Here is a 16,913-nt window from a genome sequence, read left to right on the forward strand (position 1 = left end):
TTGAAGTTTGAGGAGCCCGCAGTGAATCAGCCACCCCGCCCGCCTCCCTTCCCCACGGCCGGGGTATGTGGCCCCTCTTCTTCCTCGGGTGTCAAACAAGCCTTTTAAATAGGCTTCAACCTGGGCCCACCCTCAATGGAGCCATTGTGGGGGCGGATGTGTGGACACTAGCGCTCAGTAAACACTGCTGCTCGTCCCCGTTCTCACATTCTCAGGCCATTTTGTGGCGGGGAGGACCCCCCCCCCCCCCCCGAAATGAGGGTGAGGACGGGGAAACTAGAGTGTGCCTCAGCAGATGACCTCGTACATCTGACTAGTCCAAAGGGGACTTAGATGGTGGCTCCTCAACCCAGATGTCCTGTATGGAACATCTCATCGTACCTCTAGGCACCATCAAACTTCCTTTTTCACACCCAAGGTCTGCTACGTCGTGTAAACCTCACTTCCTGTTGCCTTTAGAGCGGTGGTGGGAAGAAATATCTGAGTAGACCTTTCCGTCATTGCGCTACGTTAAATAAACGCCTGTGTCAACACTGGCGAGATGATTGGCCGCGTACTCGCTTCTTGAGTCACGTCTTCCAGGAACTGAAGTCCTGACGATCATCCAGGCTGTAGTTTCCTCGTTAGCCCTTCTTCCTCGTTGTGGGTTTCCCAGCAGTTTCTATGTTGGTAACCAAGAATGCAGCACGCTAATGACCAGGAGGAAGCTCTGACAAATGACAACACTTGGTTTCCTTTTCTGTCAGCGTGACGCCAACAAGGAACTTCCAGCTTTGTTGTTCGCTTACGGCCATTGGTGTTGTCGCTAGCGTACACAACAAGAAGGTCATTCAAGGCTAATAATGATTAGAAATCAGCTTCCTGTCATTGGCAAGGCATGGCGCTCTTGTACACCGGAGTCTGTAATAAAACGGCTTATTATCAGCACTTCCTCCTTCTGCTCTTCCGTGAAAGCACGTGTGCTGCATGTAAACATTCAAGCAGGAAGTAGCGCTCCAGTCTGTTCCACTTTCTCTGTCTGGCAGCAGTCGGGGCGGGTCTCTCCCTCCGCGTGCATCGCCATACGTCTTCTCGCCACGTATTGATTTCTTAGCAAAGCGGGCCGCCATGGCGAAGCCGTATATTCAGCCGGAACACGGACGGACGTTGGATGCTTTGTGTCTTTATCGTGGCATCAAGCTGTCATGTGACTGCACATGGAAGCAGCCTTCGGGGGTCAACCTGGCGTATGTACCTGTTAAACCTGGGGGGGGGGGCACAATAAACATGCTAAACACGCCCTGTTTGTATCAGAAGAAACGTTGCTTACTGGAAATGTGACTTTGTGGGACTTCCTGTTTGACTGAAGGAAGCCTTGATGGGAAGGAAAGCCCCTTTATTGTCGCCGTTATTATCATTGCTGTTGTTTATAGCACACGGGCAGCTGTGCATGTGATCAATATTGATCAATATGGGATCTATCCGCTCAGCTGTCAGCTCTATATTTAGGTATGATTTAGTCTCGTTTATTGTCATAATGTTATACCCGCCTCGGTTCACTTCCAGCGTCTGCAGGAAGTCAACATGCGAACATTCCGTCGCCACTTGGTGCCAAAAATAAAAAAGAGCAAGTGTGTTCCAGCGATGTCAGACTTTAAGCGTTATTTGACAAAATGATGACGAGTTGTGGCAGTTTAGTCGTCATTTCATCCAGAAGAGTAAAGCTGATTTTAGAGTGTGGTCGTTCTTTTGATAGTCTATTAAGCCATCAATAATATTGTGTCTGTAGCGCATTGCGCCGTATGAATAAAACATACGGGAGGCCCGATCTAGAATGCATTAGCTCCCAGCCTTGTGGCCTTGCTGCCTCCTCTTGCCTGGAGCCAAAGACACAAAGTCCAAGGAAACACACACGCGTACAGTACGCATGCAGAAAGGCCAAGTCACACATAGGCCGCGTTTGTTAGCCAATCAATGGGCGCTTTGACTCCGGAGCGTTTCTTGTCTCCCCGGAATGGCGACGATGGAGGCACGAGTTGTCCAATTTGAGAGTCGCGCTCGTCTCCGAGGCGAGACGCGGAATCTGCAAACCTTCACAGACCTTCTTGCTGCGTGGAAGTGCTAGCTCTGCTAGGTCCATCAAGGCTAGGCCTGGGTGAGCATTCCTGAAGAGCGGCGGTTCTCAAGGTACTGTAGTGGTGCCTTGGTAGCGTCACTAATCTGTTCCAGAAGGTCCGCCTCTAACCAAAACAGACTTTAACCAAAACAAAATTTCCCATAGAAAATAATGAAAATGCAATGAACTTGTTCCAGGTACTAAAAATCGTTAACACCAAAGACATTTTGGTGCCAATCGTTATCTTCGATGCCTTAGCTGATGCCTAATTGTGACTGAAATGAGTGTTTTGGATGTAAAATGAGACATTTTGAGACACACCAAGTGTAACCTTCAGTGTGCCGCTGGGTTGACGAACACTGGAACCTGCATAGCAGCCGATGGCGGCGCCACGCCTGTCACACGACCTCTGAAATGCCAACAATTCAGAGGTCTTACACACTTTGTGTGGTCCATGTGTTTGTTTGTGCGACTCTGACATAAACAAACACTGTTGTCCTAAAATGGCGCCCGCATGCTAGTATCATGAACAAACATGATCCAAACTGGACGGTATTTTGTACAAGCGTGCAAATCCAAGCTTAGGCAAAATTTTAGCAAATATGTTGAATGTTAACCAGAAAACACGCTAACCGGGGCGGACATTAACCAGGACACCAGTGTATTTATTTATGCATCTGTACAAACCACAGTAAGAGTTGCTGGCACCAGTATTGTTCAAGCACTAGCAGACCTACCAACTTTGACGAAATTGTATCAGTGTACTCCCCCTGCCTAAAAATAGGGGGGGGGGCACTCTCAAGTCTCCACAGCAGAGCAGAAGCTATCCAAAAAAAGGTGACCTCTCCTCTAAAAGGACCATGAGTGGTGGTGATGATGTCATCACTGCACAGTTTGTGTGGTCTCCAAGTAAACTAGCCACGGTGCGTCCTGATTGGCCGGCTGGCTGGCTGGCTGTGGGAGGAGGGGGGAGGAAGAGTCCCCCGTGCTTGTAGATGAAACCGTGTTCCTCTTCGACTCACACAAAGGAGCGGAGAAAGGAGGTGATTTGTTGCTGCGGTAAGAGCAGACATCCTCCAGTCGGCTGCTTTCCACGTGTCTCATGGAGACCTTGGTGAAGCTCCATGACCACCTCATGTCTGGACTACAGGTGACCGGCTGTCTGCCCGTGTTGCTCTCTCCTCCGGGACAGCTGGAGACATCAATCAGCCCCTCCTCCTGCCGCCGCCCCCGTCCTCCAGACCCGACCGTGGCAAGCAGGCTGCCTCATCTGGTCCTCCGTGGCTCCTCCTGGGGGGGTCGTCATGAAAGTGACATCACTACAGATGTCTTTCTGCTCACTTTGGAGCGTGACACCTCGATCTGGCCTGGCAATAGCTGCGTCTGCGATGTAAACAGTGTGACATCATCTTGTCCGCCGCCATCAAAGATGCTAAAACAACAATGGAGGCTCTTTTAGGTGTTTTTTAGTGACTCCAAAAAGACGGTGCCGCCTGTGGGTGCTTTTTTTAGTCCCTGCTGCTCGTTGAGAAGACCCATACGTGCATCCGTGTCTAGATTAGCCACTGATTACTCGTTAAAGGGGTAACTACACTACCTAACCCTGACCGCTACTCATTAGTTCCTCAGTAGTTCTCCATGAGGTCCTCAGGAACTAGTCTACTTGAATGTGCCTTGGTTCCTCTAAACGCAGCAACAAAGTCTATAAGTTGGCAGCACCGATCCCTCCTGTTACATCTTCTTCTTATTGTCAGGTGCATTACAACGTCTTTATGAACCAGGGCTAACAGGTAGCACCACACTAGTTTTGCTCGGTAGCGTTAGCATTGCAAGAGTACAATTGAACATCCTGTGATTTTCCATGGGAATGTTTGGACACCCCCTGTACAAGTGGGAAGGATTAATGATGCAATACTTAGTCCATGCATTCCTCACCGCTTCTACGGCTTTTGAACATCTGTACCGATATTTCAGTGGTATTGAGGCCATAAGAAGTCAACATTGAGCAGTGGAGATTTATTCCAATGTTTGGACTCGGTCACCTGCCCTTTTTCACCCGGGGGGGGCGGGCCCAGCAAGACCCCTCGCATCAGCAAGACTTTTATGACGTGTCGTAGAAGGCTAAGACGGGCGCAGCGTGACGCCGTGCTTTCATTGTCTGCAGATGGAAAGCATTGAAGGCCATTATTGTGTGCTCTTGAACTCTCTGGCACACTTTTAAAGGGAGCGGGGGCCTTAATGTATGCAAGCGCTCCCATCCCCCTCGTCTCCACACTCCTGTTCTTAGAAGGCAGGCTAAACATGTGCCGGTCTTCCCTGGAACTTCTTCCTTGTTTATAAAAAACCCTCAGCTGACGGCCGACTTCAGAGAGCAACATGAAACGAGCGCCAGCTCCGCGGGCTGAGACACTTCCTGTTTATCTGTGGAGGATTTGGCGAAGGACACCTCATCAAACGGCAAGAAATCAAAAGCAAGCAATGGCGGGAAGTCGCAGCAGGAATGTCCAACAGTTACAAACCACCAACGTCTTCATACTTTGGATGAGAGGTGACCGCTGGTCATGTGACTAGCCTCCATTGTTGTGTCTTCAAGAGCGAGCGCCAGGGAAGCTGGATGGCTGCGGTCTGTCTGGACGTGCAGACTGAGCGGCTCTCCGCTTGGACGTCGCAAACAAGTGGAGGGAAGCATCAAACTCTAAAACCACACCAAACGAGGCCGTCCGGTTCTTTAGCCTGATGACCAGGCTACAGTTTTTACCATTAGAGACCTCTAGACGTGAAATAGCACCCCTATAGTCACCTTTACACTCCTGTGACCCAATGTAGTAGACATAACAAGACAGAATAAGACCTGTGCTGCTGTGAATGTGTTTTGGGGGGGCTGAGTATAGTCTGGTGCTTGTGTGTCTCACTGACCATTACAGTAACATGACTGAGTTGAAGGCAGTGTCGTGTTGGGAAGCGGCGTCTCGTATTGCAAATGTGTATGTTCATGCTTACTCTTCATTTATTTATTGACGTCAGACTTGGTGCCTCGGGGTGGGTCCGGGTGGGGTGGGGTGGCTCATGATTGGGGCCCTAAAGCTCATTGTCACGTATGTGAGAAAAGGCTGCCATTAGCCGGAGACAATTAGCCTAAGTCTATGTACGCACGCAGCACCTGTATTGACTTTGGCGGGACCCTCTGCTGCTTGTGCTGCGTTCAAGGCCCACTGAGAATGAAAGCAAAGCGAGGCTGCTGCATTTGTAAACACGCACGAAGCTCAGCGGGGGAGTGCAGGGTGTGTTTGTGGAGAAGATGGTGTGACACGCATTCCTGTACATGACAACAAGACCTTCTTAAGCGATATTGAACTTGATGAGAATGAAGCAGGCGCTTCCTGTGATGCGTCAGCGTCGCTGCTGAGCCGCATTGCAACATCAAATTCCTCAAAGAAATTCCTCTGAATTGACGCATGTTAAAACCTCGCCTACCTTACCGGCAAATGTGCTTTTATAGCATCGGCCTTCTAATTGACTGCTAATTACTCATCCTTATTTAGGAACTTCCTACTAACTTTGACTCTGCCATTGGCTTCAACACCGTCAGTTCTGCCTAGCAACAAGAGGCTTCATTGTGCTTTCAAGACAGCAGTCATACGGCATATTTGGACATCGACAGCAGTCATTACCTTACAAAAAGTATTATTCAAATATTACATTATAATATTCATTTCATTTCTACTATGTATGTATGCTTGCGGCCCCGCCTCCACCCACCGAGATGGCGATATGTTGATTGTCATTATTTTATTATTATTGTCATTCATTCACTCGTTTCTTATCATACATGAGATACTTTATTATGAACGACAAATCCTGTCACGTTTTAATCTCGTGACAACTTCTGACGCCCGTTACTCTAATGTAACACTTTATTCTTAACATGTTACTCTAATGTAACACTTTATCAACATGACACCCCTGTTACTCGAATGTAACAGTTTATTACTAACATGTAACTCTAATGTAACACTTTATTATTAGCCTGTTACTCTAGAGTAACAGTTTATTGTTAACGTGTTACTGTAATGTAACAGTTTATCCACATGTTACTCTAATGTAACAGTTTATTATTAACATGTTACGCTAATGTAACAGTTTATTACTAACATGTAACTCTAATGTAACACTTTATTATTAACCTGTTACTCTAAAGTAACAGTTTATTGTTAACATGTTACTCTGATGTAACAGTTTATCCACATGTTACTCTAATGTAACAGTTTATTGTTAACATGTTACTCTAATGTAACAGTTTATTGTTAACATGTTACTCTAATGTAACAGTTTATTACTAACATGTAACTCTAGTGTAACACTTTATTATTAGCCTGTTACTCTAAAGTAACAGTTTATTGTTAACATGTTACTCTAATGTAACAGTTTATCCACATGTTACTCGAATGTAACAGTTTATTACTAACATGTAACTCTAATGTAACACTTTATTATTAGCCTGTTACTCTAAAGTACCAGTTTATTGTTAACATGTTACTGTAATGTAACAGTTTATCCACATGTTACTCGAATGTAACAGTATTATTAACATGTTACGCTAATGTAACAGTTTATTACTAACATGTAACACTTTATTATTAGCCTGTTACTCTAAAGTAACAGTTTATTGTTAACGTGTTACTGTAATGTAACAGTTTATCCACATGTTACTCTAATGTAACAGTTTATTACTAACATGTAACTCTAATGTAACACTTTATTATTAGCCTGTTACTCTAAAGTAACAGTTTATTGTTAACGTGTTACTGTAATGTAACAGTTTATCCACATGTTACTCTAATGTAACAGTTTATTACTAACATGTAACTCTAATGTAACACTTTATTATTAGCCTGTTACTCTAAAGTAACAGTTTATTGTTAACGTGTTACTCTAATGTAACAGTTTATCCACATGTTACTCTAATGTAACAGTTTATTACTAACATGTAACTCTAATGTAACACTTTATTATTAGCCTGTTACTCTAAAGTAACAGTTTATTGTTAACATGTTACTCTGATGTAACAGTTTATCCATGTGTTACTTTAATGTAACAGTTTATTATTAACATTGTTATTAACATTATTATTAACATTGTGTGCCCCCCCCCCCCCCCTCGAGGAGGAGTGTGCCTTTTGTGCTGCGTGCCATTTCGTGTTACCTGACATTGATGTCACTTCGTATTTCCTGCAAACTACGTCCAGTCAGGAGGAGGAGGATGACGATGGAGGGGGAGGAGGCAAGAGGAGGGCGGGCAGGCAGGAAGCAGCGTGGGCCGCCTCCCCTCCCCTCCCCTCCCCTCCCCGCTCCTCCTCTCGCATGTGTCACCGCCTGCGTCACGCCACACGCCGGGAGGGAGTTTTCCACTGACGACAAAAAAGCCAAAGAGCTCCTAGCTGAGCTCCAGACAAGAAGAGCCCGAGCAGCCGGGAGCAGGCACACAATAGCGGCCGCAGCTTGGCGGAGCACAGCGCGGGGATCCCTTCCTGGTTCTTCCTTTTTCCTTTCCTGTGGATTAACGCCATCGCTGCCCACGGACACTTTACCACTCATGGTGATCGGACACCGCTGGTGAGTCGCCTTCGAATCAACAAATCAACCTCCGACCGAGTTGCTTTGGAAAGCTTTCTTTGTGTTGGAGTCGACGCGGCGACGAGGCTGACAGGCGTGATCGCGGATCGATACGTATCGATACGTATCGATATACCGCGGTGAGCCGATGGGGCTTTTCTGACAAGTTTTTGTGCTTGTTTTGTTGGACCGGCTGCGCTTTGTGTGCTCCGCTGCGCCTCCAGCTGACAGGTCGGCTCCCGGCTAGCGTCCATTTAAAGCCCATTATCATCGTCGTTAGTGGGGTTAGCGTGTTTATTGCACCGTGGGTCGGATTGGCATCACACCTTATTGCTCTGTAATGTCGCCATCTCTCCTTTTATTGACGGCGACTCTTTACATTCACTTCCTTTAACGGCCGTGGGTGTTTTTAATGTTCTTAATGTGTGAGTGCTGGTAACGCTGGTAATGCTGGTAACGCTGACATTCAACACACTGCATGGCGGACTTGAAAGCGTCTCTAGCGCGACCTCACCCGGTTCTTTTTTGGAATGATGTTGAGTGCATGGAGGAGAATGATCCTTTGTTTACTGACACAGCTTCCACATCCACTTCTTCTGTCTGGATTGGAATTCCCACCGCTCTCCCCTTTCACATTCCTCGTATTCTTCCCATTCACCGCTTTATTCCTCGGCCTGACTGACACGCCATCAGCCGGATGACCACTTCCTGTGCGGCGCGTGGGGACGTCAGGTTGCTGTGCTTCATGTTGGTGAGGCAGGATGCCCCCCCCCGCTCCTTTGTACGGGTGCTGGGGGGGTCCTGAAAACGTCAGCGGCCGGCTTCCATCTGCCGTGTCCCGCCTCGACCTCTGAACCTTGCGGGACCTCCAGCGCCTCCAGCGCCTCCAGCGCCTCCAGCGCCCATCCTCCACTCCAAACTTGGAAGGATGCACCAGCCGGTGTGCAGATTAGGCGCACGTGCACGCTAATTCCCGCTCAGGTGTTGGGGCCAGCGTTGCCAGGGCGCTGTCCTCGTTGGCGGACTTTCCGAGCGGGAAAAAAGCACATCTGGCTTCCATTGAGCGTATTCCCGCTGCCAGAGTGGAATTCCTGCGGCCTGGAGACGTGACATTATTTATTTGTTTTGTACAATCCTCCCTCTCCTTTTTGGAAAGCCGAGGAACAGAATGTTTCTCTGGCTCCGCCGGGAACATGACGGCCGGGGAAAACGGGAATCGCAGCCGAGTGAGGAGGAATTCATCCTCCTGGCACCTTGATGGCTTTTGACATCTCCAGGGTACCCGAAGTGACCCCAAACAAAACCCCCAAAGTAGCTCCTCCTTTGATGGCGGCTGGATGACGCCCTGGGGAGATAGGTGAGGTTGGCGTGAGGTTTGGCGTGATGTCATGCGTGGCGTCTTTGAAGTCTTTTTGTGCGACATCAGGATCACATTCCTTGGCTGTATGGGCCGAGATCTGACGGAGTTCAAGCAGTACCTCTTAATGCCAGACCGGGACTTGGCCGAGTACGAGCCTTCCGCTCAACGACACGCTGGTCTTTGTTCCATCTTAAAGGTACGGTAGCGCTCAAGGCCGTGAGTGGCATCAGTCACAAAGGCATCATGAAAAGAAGGAACGGTAGATCAGCATAGAAGCGGCATTTAGCATGGGGTCAGAAGAGAAGAGGGAGGGGCCAAACGTTTACGACAACAAGGACAACTAAAGCCACCCAAAGTGAATCAAGTCTTACAGGCACCAGTTCTCCAAGGCTAGCATATTGGATGTTAGCATATATCCTAACAATAAGTTAGACGCTGGTGGTGGTAAGCTACAACTGTAGTCACAGCTGCACTGGGGGAGTGATGGAACGGTGGCTTCTCTACCCACCGGACGACCTGCTCTACGTCCTGAGCCACTGCCGCCACTCCCCCGGCACCGCTCGCCGCTAAAGGGCAGGACTGGGGGCACCGGGGGGGGGGGCGGAGTCGGCTGTCCAGTTGCTGTTTTTGCAGCATTCCTTTCCCAATACGAGCCAGCGCTTTGGAAAGGCAGGGGAAGATGTTTGTGGTGTCAGTGCTGAGGTCACCCTCGCATCGGGGTCAGCGCTGCCGGAGACGCATCTTCATCTTGGCGAGCGTGACACCAAGCAACCTGGACAACGGGCGCTTCCCTTTTCTATCCCGATGGAATGACAGCCATGCATCATTTAGCGACAACTGCTACAACGCCACGGTGCCGCCCCGGCTCGGCTCTCCCAGTCCAGGCTCCCCATCCTGCCACCCTTTCAGGATTATTTCCCACTTCCACACCAAAGACAGCAGCAGCCTCCTTGTCTTCTTCCCTCGGCAAACCGGGCTTAACCTCTGGCCATTGTTTCTGCCCGTTGAGCAGGATTAACAAATCAATGTGTCAGGTAGGCTGCAGTCAAGAGACAATGACCCACTTCTGACACCACCTCTCTGCCTGCACCCCCCCACACCCGACCCCCACCCCCCCTCCTCCCGGCCGGCTCGCTGCAGCTTTTAATTAAAAAGACTTTGCTTAGCTGGCGCTCTGCACTCCCAGGAGGACGCCTCGCTGCTTTGTTTGCTTTTTTATTTATTTGTGTGAAAAGTGGTGCTCGGATACAAATGCAGGCTTTGGTGGCACGCCGGTCTTGGTCTTAGTGGGCGGGACCAGGTGATTCATTGCCTACCTGGGACCAAGGGGACGGGGTAAAGCGTCCACACGGGCGGGTAAGCAGTGCAAAGGTGTCTTCTTTATCCTTGTCAGGGGGAGGACTGTCCTTTGTTTTTTTTTTTTTACATAATTGCTCCGGCCTGAAGCCACCCCCCCCCCCCCCCCCCCCCCGTCCCCCACCTCCCCCACCACTGTACTGCTGACACTTGCATAACAGGCTGATAAGACAGAGGCGGCATGCAGGTCGTACTCCTCCTCCAAGGCACGGGACCATCTTTGCCTGGTTTAGCTTAGCTTAGCTTAGCTTAGCTTAGCTTAGCTTTGCTGCTGGTGTGACATGATCGTACATAAAACAATAAATCAGACGTAAATGAAAATGAATCAATATATTATATGTGCAATCAATACAGGCAAGAAGAGGGTGCATGGCTTCCTGCTCCTTGGTGCGTTTGTTTCATAGAACAACGGCATGAATGGAGTGAGCCCTCTTGTCAGTCATACAGTGTCTTTGTTTTCTACTTTTCTTAAAAGCCACGTTAAAATCCGTCATTTATCGCCTCGTCTCGTTAAAGAAATTGTAGAGCAAATGTTTGACAATCCAAACCATCATTGGATGATCAACTATTTCTAACCCTAACCCTTCCCTAATGATGGCCGCCTCCGAGGCCACGTTTTAAGGAGATAAAGAGAATTCTGTCCAAGGATTGAGTATTTTTATCGCTGAAGCAGCAGTCCTCCTCCCAGGATGCATCTTGGCTGGGAAGGTCATGTGAGACACGATGGGGACTCGTCCCTCACGTGGCACCGCCGGAATGCTGGCCAGCGTGAAAGGTTCCTCCTCCGTCCCTAATCGATGCTTCAGCTGGCCTTGATGGGATTTGGGGGCGGGTGGACGGGGGGGCCAGTAATTGTTGACTTATGCAAATGGCCTGTGATTGATTACTTCCTGTGGCTGAGTGGCTCTCGGCGCTGCTCGTGCTCTCACATGCAGCTCGTATCGATAAGCGGCAGCATGCGTGCAACGCCTTGCTGTCTGCTCGCGGCTACGACCTTTCACCCCCCCGGAAAGCGAGTTCTGCCTGCCCCAAGTATGGAAGCGATGACTGTCATGTGACCAGAAGTGACTGTCATGTGACCAGAAGTGAGCTTTGTCGACATTCTCCTGATAGTTTGTTGTCTTCTACGGCCGTGCCTCCTTTATGGGGGTGAATTGGTTCAATAGTGATACTAATACTAATATTAATACTAATACTAATACTAATACTAATACTAATACGAATAGTCGAGCAGGAAGGGTATGCAGGCAGAGCTAGCATAGCATAGTTCTGGCGGTCTGGTTTTGCCACCATGCCGCACATAACCAACTCCCCGCATGTGCTCTTCCCCGCAGACCGTCCACGCCAGCGCCATGACCGGGCTTCTCAAGAGGAAGTTTGAGGAGGTGGACGAGGACCCGTGCTACTCGTCGCCCTCGCCCTCCTCCCTCTCGTCGGCGTGCTCCGCCTGGGACTCGGAGGGCGAGAGCTGCTACTCGGACACCCTGGATTCCACTCCCAGCAACCCCGGCTCCCCGGCAACCACACATTTCGCCAGTAAGTAGAAGTTGGCGGCGAGGAAAGCGATGTTTGTGTTCCCTGCTTCCGAGGCTTTCAACAATAAATCCGGAGAAGGCGGAAGGAATTCCCATTTTGATTTCAGCAGTAAATTCCTCCTGAATTTCCGGCATTAAAGGGGATGAATCCCGTCATGCTTAGGGGCGTCCATCCAGTGGCCATTTGAGGACAAGCCGGGGGGGTCGGCGGGGCAAACATTTGCGAGGCTTCCAGGATGGCGAGGGGCCGGGAGCCAGGAAGAGCAGCGTGGCCGCCAGCCAAGCGCTTGAGAACACACGGAGCGTTGTGCTAAGGCCGGGCATCCGGCCAGCACAGGTGCTGAAAGAGGCCGGGCGTGGGATCTGCAGGCTGGGGGGGGGCAGGGCAGCAGATTGCCTGGATTCTTAGAAGCTGGAAGATGTCTCTGTCTGTGAAGGCGCTAATGATCGGGAAGAAGGAGCCGTCCGGCGCATCCATTCTGTTGTCTCCAGGCAGGCTTTTCCCACCACACAATGAAAGCTAATGCTCAGCACATGTGCTGTGTGGTCATGTGTTTCCATTATGAAGGCGGGTGAGGGAGGGGGCCTCACCAGGTCCGGCGCTGTGCTGAGGAGAAACGCTCCTGCTTTTAGAAGGAAGTGGAACACTTGTTTCGGCCAACATGTGCTTCCACTTGGATCACTGTGGATTCTTTTCACAGAAAAAGACCTCAGTCTGTCACCGTGGCTTTTTTATCTCTCCCAAGCCGACGCATGTCTCCACTAGTTCGGGTGAGGGTGAGGCCGTCTTCCATTGGCTGCATGAGGAGCTTTCCCAAGCAGGAAAAAGAATCAGTGAGGCCCTCTTAAATTCAATTGATGGGAAATGTCCCCCTCTAGTGGCCACCAGACGCAGTACAAGTAGCACTGTAAAGTACTGTGTCTGTCGTCAAAGGTACTTTCTGGCAGCCTATCACAGTGGTAGCACCAAAGGGGCGGGGCTAGACAGTGTAGCCTGTTGATTGGTCCGAACGGACCCAAAGAAAAAAAAATATTTGAGATTTTTGGTTATAAAATCCTTTAAAAATCATCCAATAATCTTCTCTCCGCCTTCACAGCGACCTCCATCCTCAAGAAGTCCAAGAGAGCACGGCGCAGCAATGTGACCTTTGACCAGGTGACGGTCTTCTTCTTCCCGCGGTGCCAGGGCTTCACCAGCGTGCCCAGCCGAGGCGGGTGCACTCTGGGCATGACGCCGCGGCACAGCGCGCTGCGCACGTACACGCTCGCCGAGTTTGCGGTGGAGCAGCGGCTGCTGCGCCGGGAGAAAGTCCTGGACAGGATGCGGGAGGAGAAGCTGGAGGCTCTCAAGCTGAAGGTGAGCGTGCGGGCGGGAAAGAGAAGCGTCACTTGAAGTCGTTTGAGCTCCTGACCCGATGTCTGCATCCTCCACAGCTGACCAAAAACGGAACCCAGGACAGCGAAGAAGCGGAGCGGCTGACGCTGGACGACATTCCCGAGCAGGACATCGACGTGAGCGGCGCCAACCTGGAGGAGGGCTCCTTCCTCCAGCCGTACCCGTCCAAGCGGCGCTACGCTCTGCTCAAAGCCGCCGGCGTCAAGAAGATCGACAAGGAGGAGAAGAGGCAGCTGCACGACCTCAGGCTCTCCAGGGAAAACTGCGGCTGCGACTGCCAAGGATTCTGCGATCCGGAGACGTGCGGCTGCAGCCTGGCCGGCATCAAGTGTCAGGTGAGCCGGGGAACGTCCTCCATAAATCACAGCGGAGAGCTTCTTGAGTCGGGTCTGACTGAGCGTCTCGGTTCACAGATGGACCATTCGTCTTTCCCGTGCGGCTGCACCAAGGACGGCTGCGGGAACACGGAAGGTCGCATCGAGTTCAACTCCACCCGGGTCCAGACGCACTACATCCACACCATCATGAAGCTGGAGCTGGAGAAGAGGCTGGAGGAGCAGTCCGGCCCCGAGGAGGAGGACGTGAGCCGCACCGCCGCCGCAGCCCCGCCTTTCCAGACCAAGCACCCCTCCGCCCCCTCCTTCCCCTTCAGCCCCGAGCTGGCGTCCGCCGGGGACAACAGCTGCAGCAGCGACATGACGGATCTGTCGGACTCTTCGGCGCAGAGCGAGGACTCTGAGGTCGGGCGGAGCCCGTGCGAGCGCCGCACCCCGCTGGACGTGGACGAGAAAGGCCTGAGCCGCATTCTCAGTTTTAACGAGAGCAGCGGCGACGGCGGGGAAAAGGACGCCAAGGACACGTCGGCGGAGACGTTCAGCAGCTTCAGCATGGCGGACTTTGCCGATGAGAACCACAACATCGACGTGGCGCTGGCGTCGGACGAGCCCACGGACAACGGAAGCGCCTCGGAGCTCCTGGACGAGAACGCCAACCAGGGGAACGGGCTGTTCCACGGCAGCGTGCCGCACACGCCCTCGCCCACCGTGGACCGCTCGGCCAGCTACAACATGGACCTGAGCCTGTCGTCCGAGTCGGACCTGGAGTTCTTTGAGGGCTTCCCCTGCTTGGGGCCCAGCTCGCTCTACAACTCCCTCAAGGAGTACGAGCACATGGACAACTTCTTCCACTTTCAGCTGCCCGGCTACCCCGGCCTGCCGCCCGCCGCCGACCCCGGCACCTGCCTGCTGGAGTCCCTCATCGGCCTCTCCGAATCCGTCCCGGAACCCCCCGCCACCTTTACGGACAATCAGATGTTGGAGGAAGCCATGAAGTTGTCTGTGATGGAGTCTGTGAAGGTTTGACGCTGGCGAGCGCGTCGATGTCAACATTCGGGAGGAAGCTGCGACCTCCTCCTTGCCTGAAGTCCAAACTTGCCTTGTGAGCGTGAGATGGCAGCTAGCGACCTCGCTGTCCGTTGGAAAACCAAACCAAGAAGCCGCAGAGAATGAGGAGGCCCGCTGGTCAGAATGTGCACCTCAGGGATCATTTTTCTAGCTTTTGGAGGCGACGGCGTCGGCGACGGTGATGTCGACGGCGACGGCGACGGCGACGGCGAGCGCTGAGCAATGCTGTGACGGTCTTTGCCTTCCCTTTCTCTCCCATCCTTCGTGTCCTTGGCCTCTGTGCTGAATCCTCAAGCCAGTGGACTCTGCCGGTCCCAAGAGGCTCACATGGTACAAAATTCCCGCTGAATCAGCACTTTATCGGAAGTCCAAGGCGTGCTTTTGGTGGATTGGGCGCTTTATTTATCAGCTCGGAGCATTACAAGCTGTTTGCTTTTGTTATTCTAAGTTATTTCCTGGAGGATTTTAATTTATTTCTGCCTACTTTCGCTCAGCAAGCACTGTGGTTTCATTTATTTCCGCCTTCAAGTGCAATCCTGCTTTCCATATCCCATCTCGGAAGGTATTTAATATCTATACAGTCCATTTAACTTATTATGGCATCACTTATTTAACGCTAGACATGCTGGCAATAAAACAAAACAAAACAAAAAGAGGGCCGGGATGAATTAACTGGATGTGCCTGCCAATTAGGGAAGCCCCGCCCACTGAGGGGACGGCGTGCTCCCAGTGCTTCCCGAGAAAAACTGTGGAATCTCCGTCACAAATCACTGAAACGAAACGACGGGCTTTATTGTGTTTCTGCCTGTATGATGTAAGCATAGAGAGAAATGACGCTAATATTTTCTAACTAATTTATGTAGATTGACGAGAGAATTCTAATCAATCACTGACAAATTCAATATTTTATTAAGCAAAAAAAGGAGCCATTTTCAATCGGGGACAATGTTTATAATATAAACTATAGAGACGTTTATGGACGTTAACATTGTGAAGTATTTTCGAGAAGGTGCCGCTCAAAAGATGAATTTGATTGTATTCCGATTTTTCTTCGGAGGTCTGTGACTGGCGTTACAGTGTGTTTAGCAATTTCAAATGTTTTTTTGTGGATAGAAACTGCATATATTATACAGTTTTCATCACACTCTCTAAAGCTGAAGATGAAGAGTTGCCTGCTTCCGTCGGCCAGGGGGCGCCAGAGAGCGGCTGTACATATCTCAGCAGCCTTTGAGGAACCTTCCTTGCATGCAGGTCCCGCTTGCTCAAACATTCTTTGGAGACTTTGCTCAAGTGCCACCAAGTGCACAGTGGATTCGATTGTTTTTCATTTTTGCCCCCCCCTCCCCTGCTTTTTTGGACTTTGAAATCCATGCAGAGTTCTTCTCTTGTACAAAAACAGTGAGTGTTTATCGGTGTAATGTATTTACAGTACTGCTTTTTTCTACATTTCAGAAACGTGTCTTACTTTGTTTGGGGTTGTTTTGCCTTTTTGTGTTGTACATATTTCTGCTTGAACGGTCCTGCAGAGCAAACAAAGCTGCTTTTTTTGTTTTTTTACATACTCTCACTTTAAGCTGCTGTTCAACAACAGTCTCTTTCCATCAAAGCCATTTTGACAGCCTGTCCCTCCATATAATAAAACGTTTTGTAAACCGACGTCTGACTCTGCTGGGCTTTTTTTTTTGCTGCACAAAATAAGTATTTCCTTGCACCCTCGCTTCCTGACCACAAACACATTCCCGGGACCCTCAGCAAGAAGGAAATGTCTGCTCCATGACGCCAAGGCAGGTTGCAATCATTAAAAAGCACCCACGTCTTCTCTTTTTCATCTTTTTGAAATCGGGAGGCCTGCTTTGATCCCGACTACATCCCAACACGTTTTTTTCTTTCCTTCCAGACCAGTCCAAAGCATCTGTCTGTGATTTTCCATACTCCAAGTTTGCAGCTATTCTTGCAGCCGTTCAGTCCAGTCAGTCACATGTGAGTATTGGAAGAAAAGCGGTGACTGATGTTTCCTCCAATAAAACATTATCGCCCTCTGCCGGTTAAGAGTAGAACTACATACAGCAACATGGTTGACGACTTGTTACATTTTTTTTTTTTTACATTTTAATACTTTTTCCAGTTGATTTTCATTATATTTAAATGTTATGTGT

At 50.1% G+C, this 16,913-nt stretch overlaps 1 protein-coding gene across 1 annotated transcript; it reads left to right on the forward strand.

The window, feature by feature from the left end:
* Positions 1 to 7,474: 7,474 nt before the first annotated feature.
* Positions 7,475 to 16,413, forward strand: csrnp1b (cysteine-serine-rich nuclear protein 1b). The gene is made up of 5 exons (XM_078792514.1): positions 7,475 to 7,707; positions 11,758 to 11,959; positions 13,056 to 13,315; positions 13,393 to 13,689; positions 13,768 to 16,413. The coding sequence occupies exons 2-5, from the start codon at positions 11,776 to 11,778 to the stop codon at positions 14,713 to 14,715; spliced, it is 1,689 nt and encodes a 562-aa protein (XP_078648640.1). The 5' UTR covers positions 7,475 to 7,707; positions 11,758 to 11,775; the 3' UTR covers positions 14,716 to 16,413.
* Positions 16,414 to 16,913: the final 500 nt, after the last annotated feature.

The sequence above is a fragment of the Doryrhamphus excisus genome, linkage group LG7 (genome assembly GCF_037039965.1).
Source record: "Doryrhamphus excisus strain RoL-2023G ecotype Guam linkage group LG7, RoL_Dexc_Guam_v1.1, whole genome shotgun sequence".
NCBI classification, from domain to species: Eukaryota; Metazoa; Chordata; class Actinopteri; order Syngnathiformes; family Syngnathidae; genus Doryrhamphus; species Doryrhamphus excisus.